Below are 15,496 nucleotides of genomic sequence, written 5' to 3'. Positions count from 1 at the left end.
ATGCACACTCAAACACACTGTGACTTACGAACCATTTCCTCTCCTAGGACGCTGAGAAACCAAAAGACAAATCAGACTGAGAAAACAATGGACAGAGCTTCATTCAGATTTATAGTATAGGTGTATCTATGGACCATATCAAAAGGATTTCACGGGACCTGACGGCCTTCTGGACTCTCAAGGACTTGTGTAACTTATATGCATGTACACAGGGGCTTTTTGGATGCTGCCGGATTGATTAATGTGTGTGAAGCTCGGCATCTCTGCTTGCTTTTGAAACCCAATGCTGTTTTTCCTGATCTCAGGGTCATTGTGGCAGTGTCACCTGACACTATTCTCTTTAGCACAATACCATACAATCATCTAGCAGTCTAAGGTCACAGCACCTGAGGAAGAGAAGCACAAACACACCACGTCTTTCTGAAGGTGCTTCATCTGGTCAGTCATGGTCCAGGAGGCACCAAGCATGAGAGAGTTCCCAACAGGATTCCAAACTCCCGGGTACTTGAAGCCATCCTTCCCACACTGAGATGAAAGACAATAACCATGCATTTCGCACGACCAACTCTTTCCTTAGTGGGAAGTCAGTTGAGAGTAGGTCACCTCCTATTAATGTCACTGAAACTAAACCCGGTTTTGTTTGCCTTGAAAACTGATGGTTTGAAGCCACTTTCATGGTATCAAAATTCCGAAAGTCCCCTAAAAAATGTCTGTGGCAGGGTCTGGCATATAGCTGCTCCATTCCTTTGTGAAGAGCCCATACTGACACCACACTGCCAACTAGAGCCTTTCCCCCTCCCCCAACTGCCCCCTCCCAGCTCCCCATCTTCTCAAAGAGGAACCAAAGTGGGGGTAGGGGAGCATTTTGTGGGCCAAATAAAAGAGCTAAAGTAGTCAGAACCCTATTGTTTGGGGACGGGGGAGCAGTGGCCCAAACAGCTAGGCTTTCAGGCCTGTGCTCAAACGAACCAACAGGCCTCTGCTGTAGCCTGGCAACAGTAACCCATGGCTGAGGAGAGAGCTGAAAGGGTGGGGGTTTATGAGGGCACAACTTTCACAGGAACTGAACCTTTCATATAAACTTTCTATTATCACTAAAACTAGAGGAAATTTCAAAAATTGGAATGAAAAATTGGGCCTACAGCACATGAAAGGTGTTTTGAGAATATGGTTTTAGGTAGGCTTTCATGTGGATCATATGGATTTTAACAAATGTAAACTGACAAACTGAACTTTACAACAAGAAACACCTGTCAACCTACAGAAATATGTAGATTGGTAGATATGTAGAGAGATATCCATGTTTTTGTCTTCCTTTGATAACCCATTGTTCTGCAGTGTTGCATTGGCCTCATAATTATTCATCTGTGAGATTATTACAAAAAAGCTGACAGGAAGTGGACTAAAACACTAAAACAGTCCTTCAAGACTTCTGGCTAAAGCCTTAACACAGATCTTACCAAACTCTAAGTTCACACAAACACTACTCTAGGGCAAAATATGTTCAGAAGATTCTTGATGCTTTTGAAAAACATTTGTGTATAGAAATTTATGTCAATGCTCAAAAAAAAAAAAAAAATCCAGAATTTCTGGTATTGCTAACAAGCAAACCACAACCGCATTGCATGCACCCCAGACTCGAGGTCTTCCAAAGCATTCTTCACTGTACATTACCACAAAACCCCACCCCAGCACCTAAACCGATCCAGATCTCTTGAAACTCAAAGAGAAGCAGACTTTTCTTACTGATTCTGCAGATCTGAAGACTATTAGTAATGCATTTTTTCACTATCATGATTCAAGAATCTGAGAAAAATAGAAATGGAAGACGTTTTGCTTTCCACAACCACAAACTAAAACTCTATATAACTCCAAAATAACTTCTAGCTATAACCTGGTGTGTCCTGCAGTATGCATTAGGCAATCTAACTGGGAATTTTACAATCCCCCATTTTGTAGAACGAAGTACATCCTGTAAAATGCTGCCAACCACTCTAATCTATCTCATAAATCACGAAATATGCAGATAGTTGGAATGAAAACTCCCAGTTCATCTCTATATCATATTTAGAAATACTCTGGAAAGCTTTAATGTGGCTGTGGTCAGAAAACACAGAGCTTCAGAAAGTCTGATAAGGGTGAAAGAGAACACTCAGGTAGAGGCCAAAGAATGCCTCTTATCTCCAGCTCTGTCACCCATAAACATTTCTTAGATCCTTGGTCTTATCTTCCCCATTACCAATAAATACCCAAACAAACTACAACTTTCCGCCTTAGATTATCAGCTACGCCTACTCAGTACGTTGTGTGAGTATATGATCATATCAGATTGAATTCAATAAAAGTGATTAGCAAAGAATTTGTATCAAGAATTTATCAGTGGTTAAAGTAGACCATGTCTCTCTGAACCCCAGTAGGTGAACTATGCTTACACAAAACATATCTGAAGGGACAAATAAAAAGTTAGACAAAGACAGAGGGCAAGAGAACATCATACGCTCTCCTCAGCTGTCTTGATAGACAGGATGTGAGTAAAGCAGTGGGGTCAGGAGTCAGCACTTCCTGTGACAGGGCCTGGGAACCAGGACTCCCTGCTTGCGGCATAAAACCATATAGACCTCAGTCACTTCATTCAGTCTGCCGTCAAACTCAATTACACTCCAACCCTATCAAATCAGTAGGGTTTTTTTTGTCAATCTGCTTACTTTTAAGTGGATGTCTCAATCCATTCAGCAAACAGACATAAACTTGCACATCATTTTGACAGTTTTTTGACATTCCTTGAATATCCTGGACCCTGAATAGACTAGAGGTAACGACAGCAATGAATGCAGTGGCGGCAGAGCAGGAATCTTACAAAGCATTCCACACTAATCCACTCTATATTAAGGGAAAGTAACTTTATCTCCTAAGTGCTAAACTCAATATAAACAAACAGTGTTCCAGCCTTTACGATATAAACAAAACTATCAGTATACACCATTCTTTAAGTAAATCAACAGAGGCCTTGCATATCAGCTTGTAGTTGTTAATTATTTCCTTTTGTTAGGGCACCTTTAATAATTTTATGTAAATAAACTACAGTTGTTAGTTCGCAGAAGGCCAGTGATTGCAGAGCCTGCTTCTTGTCTAACTATCCTCATACATCATTTCTTAAGAGGCAGAGAGCTTCCATGGGTCAGTAAAATGCAACACTCACAATTTATAGACTCACTCTGCTACCGGGGTCAAGGCAACACCATCAATAACGGACAGAGCCCCACTGTAACCGCTTCCTTTTTGAGCAAATGAGTGGGAAAATGCAAACATTGATGTCTCTTTTCTCTGCTCTGTGGCTCACACACTTTCATCTCCACTGTTTGTTCTCATAGAGTGACAGTGGCCTGGGCTTGTAGAGCCTGCAGAGACAATGGAGAACCTCCACATCACTTCGCTGCGTGTGTGTGAGCATGTGTTAGGAGGCCCGTGGGCCGCCGGCTCCTCTCCTCCATAGGCCCGTCTGTCTCGGCATGGGGCGGCAGGCCGCTCAATGGCAGCACCTGGCCCTCCGCTCCCCCTTTGTAAGGGTCTGACTTCACTGGATTACCATCACAACATCCACCAGCTGTCCCTCCACACCCCAGCACAACCCCCTCTCTCCAACACACATCCCCACCCCCGCCTTATTCTTCCAGCTGGACCCTCTATGAATGACACTCTCACAATCTGCCTAATTATCTCTTTGCTTCAGTCGAGACTATCCCACACCGTGGCTGCACTTGCTTGCATGCTCTCCACACTGGGGGGATGAGATTAGAGGCACGATGACACTTTAACAGAGCTTCCTGACTCTTCACCTAGAGTGACATTCCAGGACTCTTCACAACAAGTGCGCTGTCGTTCCATGCTTCGCATTTCCTATAGAAAAGGGATTCAAAGAGCGACGGACCACAGCAGGACCAGAATTTAATAACCGGATCCACAGAGCAGTATTCCCTAGTGTTGCCAAAAGTACCGACTTCGGTATCAAGTTGGTACTGAAATTTTAAAAATGTGACCGTTTAAGCACTGTTGAGTGGATTCGTAAACACCTCTGATTGGCCACTGTGTTCACGCGCTCATCAGATATGTCTGTGATTGGTTACAATGATCAACACTTCAAAGACATGTTGTTAATAGACATCATTGATGCTATCTCAGAGCGCTTACACAGATACAGGTGCTTTCTTTCAAATTCAAACACTTCTGTGTGCTTTCAAACGCTCCTGCTCGTTGATCATTGTAGCCAATCACAGACATATATGTTGAGTGCGTGAACAGAATGGCCAATCAGAGGTGTTTACGAATCCGTTCAACAGCACTCAAAGCGTCACATTTTTAAAATTTCAGTACCGACTTGGTATCAAAGTCGGTCCTTTTGACTTCATCCCTTGGTGTCACCACCATGGGGTCTGTTTGACAACCCCATAAACAAATTTTTACAGGGATTCTATGATATGCTTTACATACCTATGCCACAATAAAAGCGCAAAACAGTTCCCCTGAATATTCCAGATGTTAACCCTATGCCAGCTCATAAAAGTAGCCCAAGAAGCATTGGACTGTAGCCCATTGTAAAGAAGCACTCAGTGGAGAGAGTTAGAGAAGGATTACTCCTGTAATCTGTCATGGACTGCACCAGCCACTGAAGCTCTCAGCGCAGGGAACCATGAAATGACATAGGAGCCAAACAAGAACTAAGGCTCAGTATAGGCCTCAACTAGACCCTGGTAGAACAACAGCCAACATAATTGAGCCGGTAACAATTACAGTCCTAAGGGGCATATTCGCATAATATTACGGTCACTAGAGAACAAGGATACAACACTGAATAGGACAATTAACTTCCTCCAGACACACAAGCTCTCATGGTAAGGAAGGAAAACGTCATGGGGAGGAACAGGTGGAAGATTTGTTGCCAAGGTTTTTTTCAGAGACCAGATTTCAACACAGCTTGAAAATCTCAGTGGTGTTCTTGCGAAATTTTGAGGTCCCAACCAGTACTCTTTACTACGTCTAGTTCAACCTTTGCCTCTGTTTGCTAAAGGTGCCATTATCCACTCTTTTCTCTGTTGTTCCCTCACTCTCATATGCCCTTTCTTCTCTAGTCCTCCTCCTTCTACTCTCTCTGGTCTCTCCAGTGGTACTGGGTTACAGGTTGGTATCTGGAGGAATAAAGGTCCCTTTCTGTTGTTTTGGATCTCTGGTTTCATCAGGATCTCTAGGGAGGGGGTTGGAGTGGGTCTACTGTCCCCATAGCTTAAGGACTGGTTGGACCACTCTCTTGTGGCTAGCCATTCCAGATGGTTGTATTACTGTGTTGTGTGGCATGACATTTACTGTCCTCTTTTTTAAAAATCCTTTTCACTTGAAAAATATCACCTGCTGACACTGACGCAATAGATTGTGAGTGAACTGCCCTTCACACACATACAATAACATTAAACTCTTAAAAAAATGTGTATAGCATAAAAGCTGTCAACAAATGTCTAATTTAAAAAAATACTGTAGAGCAGGAATGACAAAAGAACAAAGCACTATTTAACATAATTACACATTTACTAACACACTGTGCTCACAACTTGGCTTGAGGTGTGTTGGGTAATGATTAATACTGTGACACTGACACAAAAGGCATTTTAGTGCCACCTTGCCATATTTATCTACCTTTAGAGTTTTATGAGAATTATAAATACACACCAAGTTTCAAGAAACAAATAAATGGCTTTCATCTATGCCCTACCACTAAAGGCTTCGGTTTGCCTCAACAATCATCAATCAGTTAGGACATAACTCCAACCAACAACCATAACCAACCACCCCCCTGGTTTGAGTTTGCACTAAAATGTCAGGTTTAAAGTACAATGAGGCTTCATCCAGGATACTTGGCCAGTGAGCAGGCAATAACAACTTGCCTGGGGTTATGAGATTCTTTGGTTAATGGTGGGGTGATTTAAGTAGGTAGATTATTCCTTAAGGGCACAAAACAAAAGCATCTTACAGATATTTAAATAATCAAATTATTCTCATTAAAAACCTAACACTTGCAAGCTGTATCAGTTATCAAAAGGTTTTCTTAGAGGGAACACTAATAGTGCAGTGGGGGAAGTTTTACTTGGTTGTGATATATTTGTTTTAAGGAAAGGTAAAGGAGTGAACACATACCATTAAGTAATAAACATGACTTCAGAAGATAATGCAAAGTTTCATTTTCAAAAAAAGAATGAAAACAACCTGCTTTGTTCTTACAACCACTGATTTGTAGAGATATACGTACAAAACAAAAGTATTGATTTTAGTTTAACACCCTATTGATTTGGCCATCACGCAAAACCACTGAGAGTGGTTCCCACGTACCAGTGCCTCCTGGAAAAAAAAAACACTAATCACCATGAATGGAAGCTAGAGTGCACAGACACAGTTTTCCAAATCAGGCGGGAAACATAAAACAACAGCCCCAGGCTTTCATGTGATAACAATCACTTTGTATTAGCATAAACAATGAAGACAGCCTGTGTGAAGGAACGCTACGTATTTGGAACACTACTTGGCATGAGCAAAAAAAGCTCATATAGATTCACAATCAGAAGTTCAATCATATATTTTATGTGTCTGATATCTTGTGGACAGGTCTAGTGTGGCTGAGTACATTTATTGTTAGCACAAAACTATATGGTCCAACTCGAGTTAACTATGAGTCATAGAATCTGAATTATTCAGATTCTTTTCCAAACTAAAACTTATAGGGCACTTTTCAAAACAGAGTAGCCCTTCTGTACAAGACATTAAAGGATTAGTTCACTTTAAAATGAAAATTACCCCAAGCTTTACTCACCCTCAAGCAATCCTAGGTGTGTATGACTTTCTTCTTTCTGATGAACACAATCTGAGATATATTAATAAATATCCTGACGCGTCAGAGCTTTATAATGGCAGTGAGCGGGATCAACGAGTATGAAGCTGAAGAAAGTGCTTCCATCATAAACGTACTCCACACGGCTCCGGGGGGTTAATAAAGGCCTCTGAAAGCGAAGCAATGCATTTGTGTAAAAAAAAAAAAAAAAAAAAATCCAGTAAAATATCTAGTTTCCGCCAGACCGCCTTCCGTATTCAAATTAGGAAACAAACGGAACTGGCGTCGCATCAATTAAGCTTTTTCCGTAAGTTGAAAAGGGAAGGCGTAGGACGTAGCGTAAGCTTTTTGAACTGCGAGAGTTTTACACTTTCTTCGTAAGTTGAATACGGAAGGCGGTCTGGCGGAAGCTTGATATTTCACTTCATAACTTGTTAAATGTAGATAATTTTTTTTACACAAATGCATCACTTCGCTTCAGAAGGCCTTTATTAACCCCCCGGAGCCGTGTTAAGTATGTTTATGATGGATGGATGTGGATGGAGACACTTTCTTCAGCTCATACTCATTGATCCCGTTCACTGCCATTATAAAGCTTGGATGCGTTAGGATATTTATTAATATATCTCAGATTGTGTTCATCAGAAAAAAGAAAGTCATATACACCTAGGATGGCTTGAGGATGAATAAAGCTTGGGGTAATTTTCATTTGAAAGTGAACTAATCCTTTAAAACATTGCTCTGTGTTTTGCTACACTCCAGTTCCGTTTCCCACACTGTGTGAAAGTGATTGAAACTATGTGAAACTGATAACCAAGGCTGAATGACAACAATAGCCAATCCAGTGCCACCTGTTCAGAGCGCACCACTGTGAATGTTATGCATTAAAAAACAGGCAATTTTATCAAACAATTTAGAGCTTGAACTAAACATCAAATCAGTGTATCGAATAAAACTGTATTTGCAATAAAATGACAACTGTAAGCTTACAAGCATCTTGAATCGATACACATTCCTCCATTTTCGCACGGCCTGTATGTATCCACGCAGCGCAATCCTGTGGAAAGAGAGGGCACAATGAGGCAGAGACCACTTCAAATTCAACAACCCTGAAATAAAACACATTACATTTCATTTATTTCACTGAACTCCATACAACAGGCATATCCCGCTTTTTTCAGGTACAGACTGTCCCTCAAAGCTTTAAGTTTATTTACTCTTTGGTAAATATACATTGAGTCTTATCTGTGAAAGTGCCGCGAGATAACGTTCAGATTCTTTCACACAGACGCCGCTTTGTTTGAATGACAATAGAATTCAGCACGTGAACTCTTATCAAATACGAAAAGCGATAGAAGGAGTATGATTTCCGATAATATCTAATACTTCATTAAAGCAGTAGTACTTTTGCCGGTCTGTTTGTAACTGTTAGCTATAAAGACGCATCCTACTGGTAGGTGTTATCTTCAAAAGGCTGCCGAAAGACGAGCGCATGCATCTGTTGATTTAGCCTATTCTTTTTTCATTTCAGAATACAAGTGTGTATTTCCCATATCTGTGTACCTACTTTAATCGACTAACTCACTGAACTCACAATAAGAACGAGAGAAAATGGCATTCCAACTTAAAGCAAACAAAGGTAGCCTATTTTAAAAAGTAGAAACTGCACAAAACAAATCATTTTGCTCATTATAACCTCCATGAAAAAAGTAATATTTTAATCGTTATTTTTTTGCAAAAATGTATTAAATGCATAAAATGCATTATGCATTAAACAACAAAAAAAGCTTAATGTACGAGAACTCCCACAAAACACATCATGTACAATAAAGTCTTTTTGACCATATCAAAAACGTACAATTCAGATATAATGCAGTGCAGTGATTTAACAGTATACCCAGATGACAATCTCAATTACTATGCACGTTGATAGGTGGCTTACTACCAGTGCAGCGAAGCGGACATTTACTCTGTTATTTTCTCACGGTTCAGCTATTCAGACAAGGACAAAATGCATACAGACCCAACTAATACAATGACCTCAAAAATTACCTACGTTATGTAGAAGAACTAAACTCGTAAAAGTTACACCACAACAAACAATTATCAATTGCAACATTCCTCACCAACAAAGAGAAGTCCTCGTGCAGTTTGAACTCTTTAAATCCCAGCATCATTGAATATTCGTGCATAATGTTCAGCAATGATCTTCACAACAGCATTCGTCGCGTAATTAGCCTCATAATGCAACGGTTTATCATTTACATTTATCATTTACACTGAAATTTATCCCGAACAAGTGATGGACTGAAACAAAAACGTTTATGAGAACTATCATTTATGGCACATCCTGCATCAAGCATCAAGAAGCTGTGAGCAAAGCCGCAATGATTCTGAACCTCATAAAAGAAAATTAATAAATCGAAGACAGTTGTTTTAAGTTCTTATATTGATTCTAATGTAACAGGTTGTACGTCCACACATGTCCTAAAACACACAGTTAGACCCAGACAAAGGGGAGAAAATAATCAGTCATCTTACCTTCGCTATTTTGCACCAGATATAAAACTGACAGAAATATCCAAAGACTGTAATTCCCCATTTCTGTGGAAACTCGATCCTACTCCTTTTTTGAAATGTTAGCAATAATACATCCTTTAAAAAATGACACGGTGATTGAAGTTCCAAGGAATCACGTTAAGATGAAGTAGCGTCATAAAGTTAACTTGAGTGAATTTCATAGAAATTGAGTGTTTTCGATATAGTCCAATTCCGTATTTCCCTCTGCAGCTCGGACTCGGCTGCCGTGCGTCTCGAAACACCTCCAGGAACTTTTGAAAAAGTTTCTCCACTTCACTTCGAATCGGAGTCCACCGCCAGGCTTCGTATCACTCCGCCCCCTTCCCAAGCCTTCGTTCACTCAAGTATGTTATTCGCCCTTCCGCCGGACTGAATAGCGCCGCGGATTCGTCGAAATGAATCCGAATGTCTTCCCTTCGATAAAGAAGTATGTAAAAGTTTAAAACTTAAACGAAATAAGGTTTGTTCTTTGTATATCACAAAAAAAAAAAAAAAAAAAAAAAAAAAACACAAGTTAACTAATTAAATCATCAAAAGTAAGACGTTGAAGACAAATTTGATGCTAGTAAACGGAGGAGGGGCAAATGAGTGAATCGTATTAAATTTAGGAATATAATTATATAAAAAAATAATATATTTAACTGAACAGAATATAGTGAAAATAATGTTTTCAAAGTGTATGGGCAGACTGATCAGGTTTGCGTGCTTGGCCTAGAGGCAGTAGGCTAACATGATTTCTTTAATGATCAACAATCAGTCTAAACTGCCAAGTATAATGTTTAATTTAGCAAATATACTGAAACACTTTGAGAAACAGAAATAACAACGAAATAAAATCTATCATTAAGAGATATGTTAAACCTGAAAACATGCTAATGAGTGCTAATCAGGCTCACTGCTAAATATAGCAACATGTCTGAGTGTAGATTAAAAAGTTGTACACTAGGATTATGAAGTTCTACAGGCTTGCATCATTTTTTTTTTTTTTTTTTTTTGTCATACAAACAAAAATGATGCAAAGTTTTACTTTAAAATGTTAGATTTAGTTCTGGAGATTTGGTAATCTGCCTATTTGACTTGCTATATAGGGCAGCATGTGTGTCAGTATGGCCTCTTGTTTGTGTATTTACACTTGATATTGTGCTATATGAATTGTGTTTGTTGGATGGAAATGAGAGCAGACATTTCCCTCCCTCATTTCTCGCAAAGCAGCATGGATGTTCACTGAAGCTTCTTCAGTACACCCTGGCCTGGTGTACTCATTTTCTGCAACGTATAGAGACTCAGTTGTTCTGTGGCACATAGCAGAGCTGGTTGCTTACAGAGACAATGGCAGTCATTTGAATGAGAAAAGGGGTACTGCATTATGACACAGTTTCTCTCTGCAGGGGGTGCAGGAGGGGGGAGGTGGCAAAACACTAACATTTAGGGATGTGGTTTGTCCCCCATCTATCATTGAATAAATTAGTGCAAGCAATGTGTATGGAATCTAACAAGCTCACAACAAATGAGTTCGTTAGGAGAATGACATCATTTTGGGATGAGTAGAAAGTTTGTTTGGCCTATCTAGCAGGTATTATTTACTGCAAAATTCAATCCAGAGATTCATAGAATGATTGTTTTCCTGAATCCTCTCGCAAAGACATTTAGCCTACAATCATAACATGTATTTTATTTCACAGTTGTGGGTAATTATTATGTTATGTCTGAAAACCAGTAGTTTAGCACCATATTATTGGCCTATACTAGAGATTTCGTTTTTATTTATCAGTGTTGGTCGATATTGGATATATAGATATGTATGTCATGCTTATTTCCTCTGATGTTACATTTAGATAACCTTTGCTATTATCTCAGACTCAATTAAAGTTAATCTTAACCTATAATTTAATATTAAATGTGACCTTTATGAAATCTTTGATAGTGTACATGTCACACAATGTCGTATAATGTCAATTTTCAGTGTATTTTTTTTAATTGGATTTTTAATCATTTAAAATGTATTAAATAGATTAAACAGTATTGTAATACCGACCATAATATTAAAAAATAATTATCGGTTTATTACTGTCAGCCAGAATTTAATTATTGGTGGGCCTGTATTGGAAATGGCCAAGCTGTCTTACATCTATGCTATATGTCATATAATACAATTTGTTTTCAAACAGAGAAATGGGATACTTTACATGCCACAATTCACTAGAAACCATAACTTGAGCACCCACTCTTATTTGTTGTTGTTTTATACCTGATTAGTTAGGTTTTCGTCACTTTTCCCTCTCTACTATTTTTAATCAGAGACTCTGCTAGAGTATTTATATTCCTCTGAGTGTGCACTTCAGATTATCAGGACTCTCTTCTGGTTTTGCTAGATAATTGGAGAATGTTAAGCAACAGTTGTCTGATGTATCTTCTTTGAGATGTCATTTTGGATACTTGTGGATTTGGAGTACTAACAGGAGGCATTCTCACCCGCCGCGTTTTGGGACGCCGTTTTGTTTATTGTTTTGTTGTGTACGAGGTTAATTCATGCACACGCTGTAGTGAAGGGGAGGCAATATTTTTTGTCTGTCTGTCAAACTGTGGTTACGGCTGGCAGATGACTTGGCAAAGATCCATATAGATGGCTCTGTTGTTACAGTGCTCTGATGACAGAGAGAGAGAGAGAGAGTAATTTGAGATCATTTTAGGTCAAATATGAGGGAAAATCATGATTAATGGTTTTGTAGAGCAGTTAAAAATTGTTTTGAAGGAACCTGTTGAAGCGCAAAATGCCATAAAATTTCAAAGCATTGTGTTAGCTTATCAGATGAGAATCTTTAGTCTCATTAAGCTTTACATGAAATGTTTCAATATGTGCACCTCAGGCAATTAAAGGGATAGTTCACCCAAAAATGAAAATTCTGTCATTTATTACTCACCCTTAGGTCGTTCCACATCTGTAAGACCTTCGTTCATCTTCGGAACACAAATTAAGATATTTTTATTGAAATCTGAGAGCTTTCTGTCCCTCCATAGAGATCCAATGCAACTACCACTTTCAAGGTCCAGAAAGGTAGGAAAGACACACATTAAGATTATGTTAAAAATATTTCATAAACATGAGTTTTAAAGAGGATTTTTTTTTAAAAGAGCCTTTTGTATTTAATGTAGAATGACACAAAATTGTATTTGTTGATTTATGTCAGCAGCGTGTGAAACTGCAGAGGTGTGTATGTTTTTAGAAAGTAAAGTGAAAATGAAGGGAAAGAAAGGTGATGAGATTCTCGCAGAGCTCTGAGGGGTTCCAACATCAGACAAACAACAAGGTGACGGACACTGATTTACTGCCCTGTTTACTGCTGGTGAAGGTAAAATGGTCTCACGCTTGCCTTCAGCACCTGGGTGCACAGGGAAATGTAGAGGTCATTTGCCTAGTTTCTGATTAGTTAAACATCCCATTGATGTGGTATTTCCAAACGAGTAATTCCATGTTAATGGCAATGATTTGCTCAGCTGTACAGACTCTTGACTAACTACTGTATATTGATGTGCATCAAACATCACCACATATTTGAGTACTATTGTGACGTAATAATGCTTTGTAATCCAGCCTGCTTTTTTTGTTGTTATACTGTTTTCTGTTCTTTGTGCGGATTGAATGGTACTGTGTGTTTGCCTTGTTCTAAATGAAAGTGGGATGGTGAATCTACTTTTTGAAGGTGGACCACCCTGTGGGAAGCCAAACGTTCCTGTTCCTCTCTCTTCACCCACTTAACCCCCCCCCCCACCCCAGACATCCCAGGGGAGATTGCTGATGATAACTGCATACTGATACATACAATTAAGTCTAAAAAATAATTGGGGTAACAAGCTGTTGAGGAAGGGATTGAAAACTGCATAAAACTGCCTTTGAATTTATCAAAGAGAGGAGGGTTACTACTGCTGTAGCAGAATGGCATTCATCATTAATATCAAAACTCACCAATCCTGTTTAACGGTTTGGTAGGTTATAATTAGCTATAGAAAATCTAGTATTAGGAAGGCCTAGATTTTTTTGTGTGATATTAATGCACCACAAAGTGTTTTCATTTTCCTGAATGCTCCACCGTCTTCCATTGTTTGGTCAAACAGGTAGTCTCACCCTAAACTCATGCCATTGAAAAAGTTAGCGTTGCATTGTCAGACTTTAACAAATAGATCAGTGTTTTGAAAGTGACAGTTTTGACACATGGTGGTGGAAATAAACATAAATTGTTTACTTAAAGCTGTTTTGGACATCAAACTTGCATAGTAAAATCATATTTTAACAGAACTATATACTTACTGCAACTTTAAAACATCTTTTATTATATGTGACCCTGGAACACAAAACTAGTCATAAGGGTCAAGTTTTTTGAATTTTGAAGTTTTATACATCAGCTGAATAAATAAGCTTTCCATTGATGTATGGTTTGTTAGGATAGCACAATATTTGGCCGAGATACAACTATTGAAAATCTGGAATCTGAGGGTGCAAAAAAAATAAAAAAAATAAATAAAAAAATAAATCCAAATATTGAGGAAAATCACCTTTAAAGTTGTCCGAATGAAGTCCTTAGCAATGCATATCCACTCACAAAAATACATTTTTGATATATTTTCGGTAGGAAATTTACAAAATATCTTCATGGAACATGATCTTTACTTAATATCCTAATGATTTTGGTAACACTTTAGTATAGGGAACACATATAAACTATCAACTATGACTTTTCCCCTCAATAAACTCCCAATTTACTGCTTATTAATAGTTAGTAAGGTAGTTGTTAAGTTTAGGTATTGGGTAGGATTAAAAATGTATAATATGGTCATGTAGAATAAGGCATTAATACGTGCTTAATAAGTACTAATAAACAGTCAATATTCTATTAATATGCATGCTATGCTAAGTCATGCATGACTTATGACTGGTTTTGTGGTCCAGGGTCACATATAACCTTTGCAAGTAGATTGGGGTATTTGAGATCAATTATATGAAAAGAGTAATCTCCAGGCTTTTTTTTTTTTTTTTTTTTTTTACAGTTTATAGTAGTATTATTATTTTAATAATTTTTATATTTTTTTCTAGTATGCAATGTGACTTAGTAATATGTTTGTCTAAATGTTTGAAACAAGTGCTAGAATATTTTCATTGCAAAGCTGTTTGTGGCATCAGGTTTTTAGTGACCACTACAAAGTATACTTAGCCCTGAGTGATAAAAGACTGCGTGAACTGTGACTGTTTAAACGCTGCCTACCCTTTAAGCGAGAGGAGGATGTGTGTGAACTATTTGTGCTAGCATACTACTTGGCCTTTAAGTGCTAGCAAGCTATGAGTCCTGAAAAGACAATAATGATTTTACCACCCCAGTGCAGTGTGATTTATGTGGGAAAACTCCACTGAGCGCCTGCAGAGAGTGTGGAGAGGATTAGAGCCCCCACCACAAAACTCGTCATGGCCAATCAGCAACACAGACCCCTACTAAGAAACGTCATGGCCAATCAGAGAGTTACTTTTGTGACCACTGTCTTTATTACCTTGGCTTGCACTCACTCCATGATCAAAGTTTGGCAACTGGTTTGAGTATTGTTCATAGACATTTTGTTTTAGACATCTCTGTTTGTATTTTCTTGGCCTATGAGGAGAAGCTGTAGTAAAGGTTTGGACGTGTCCATTTATGGTCATACCAGTGATGTCACCATTGTCTGCTTGTAATCATCTCCTGGTCTTTCCTCCATGGTCAGAAATTCTCACACCTACGTTCTGCCCTCTCTCTGTTCCTTGCGTGATAAGAAATGAATCCTGTAGCTCTGGAGGTGTTGGAAAATGAGAGTCATCTCTCAGTTAAACCTCTGCATTTCCCAAGCAGATATATATGGAAGCTTGTTTCTGCCACTAAATAAAAAATAAAAAAGGTAATTGCGATTTTGTATCTCATAATTCTGGCTTCTCACAATTTTGACTTCTTTTCTCAGAATTGCAAGAAAAACACAATTGTGAGAAATAAAGTCACAATTGCAAGACACAAACTCAAAATTCAGACT

At 38.7% G+C, this 15,496-nt stretch overlaps 1 protein-coding gene across 1 annotated transcript in view; it reads right to left on the bottom strand.

Moving 5' to 3' along the window:
* Positions 1–9,725, bottom strand: part of notch3 (notch receptor 3) — a 32,692-nt gene extending 22,967 nt beyond the window's left edge. The window contains exons 1-2 of the mRNA XM_051889583.1: positions 9,413–9,725; positions 7,862–7,928 (exon numbers count right to left, since the gene is read on the bottom strand). Coding sequence (XP_051745543.1) covers positions 7,862–7,928; positions 9,413–9,473 — 128 coding nt within the window. The 5' untranslated portion in view covers positions 9,474–9,725. The remainder of the gene's footprint in view (positions 1–7,861; positions 7,929–9,412) is intronic.
* Positions 9,726–15,496: the final 5,771 nt, after the last annotated feature.

The sequence above is a fragment of the Ctenopharyngodon idella genome, chromosome 3 (assembly GCF_019924925.1).
Source record: "Ctenopharyngodon idella isolate HZGC_01 chromosome 3, HZGC01, whole genome shotgun sequence".
NCBI lineage: Eukaryota > Metazoa > Chordata > Actinopteri > Cypriniformes > Xenocyprididae > Ctenopharyngodon > Ctenopharyngodon idella.
This window is presented reverse-complemented; position numbering and strand designations above follow the sequence as displayed.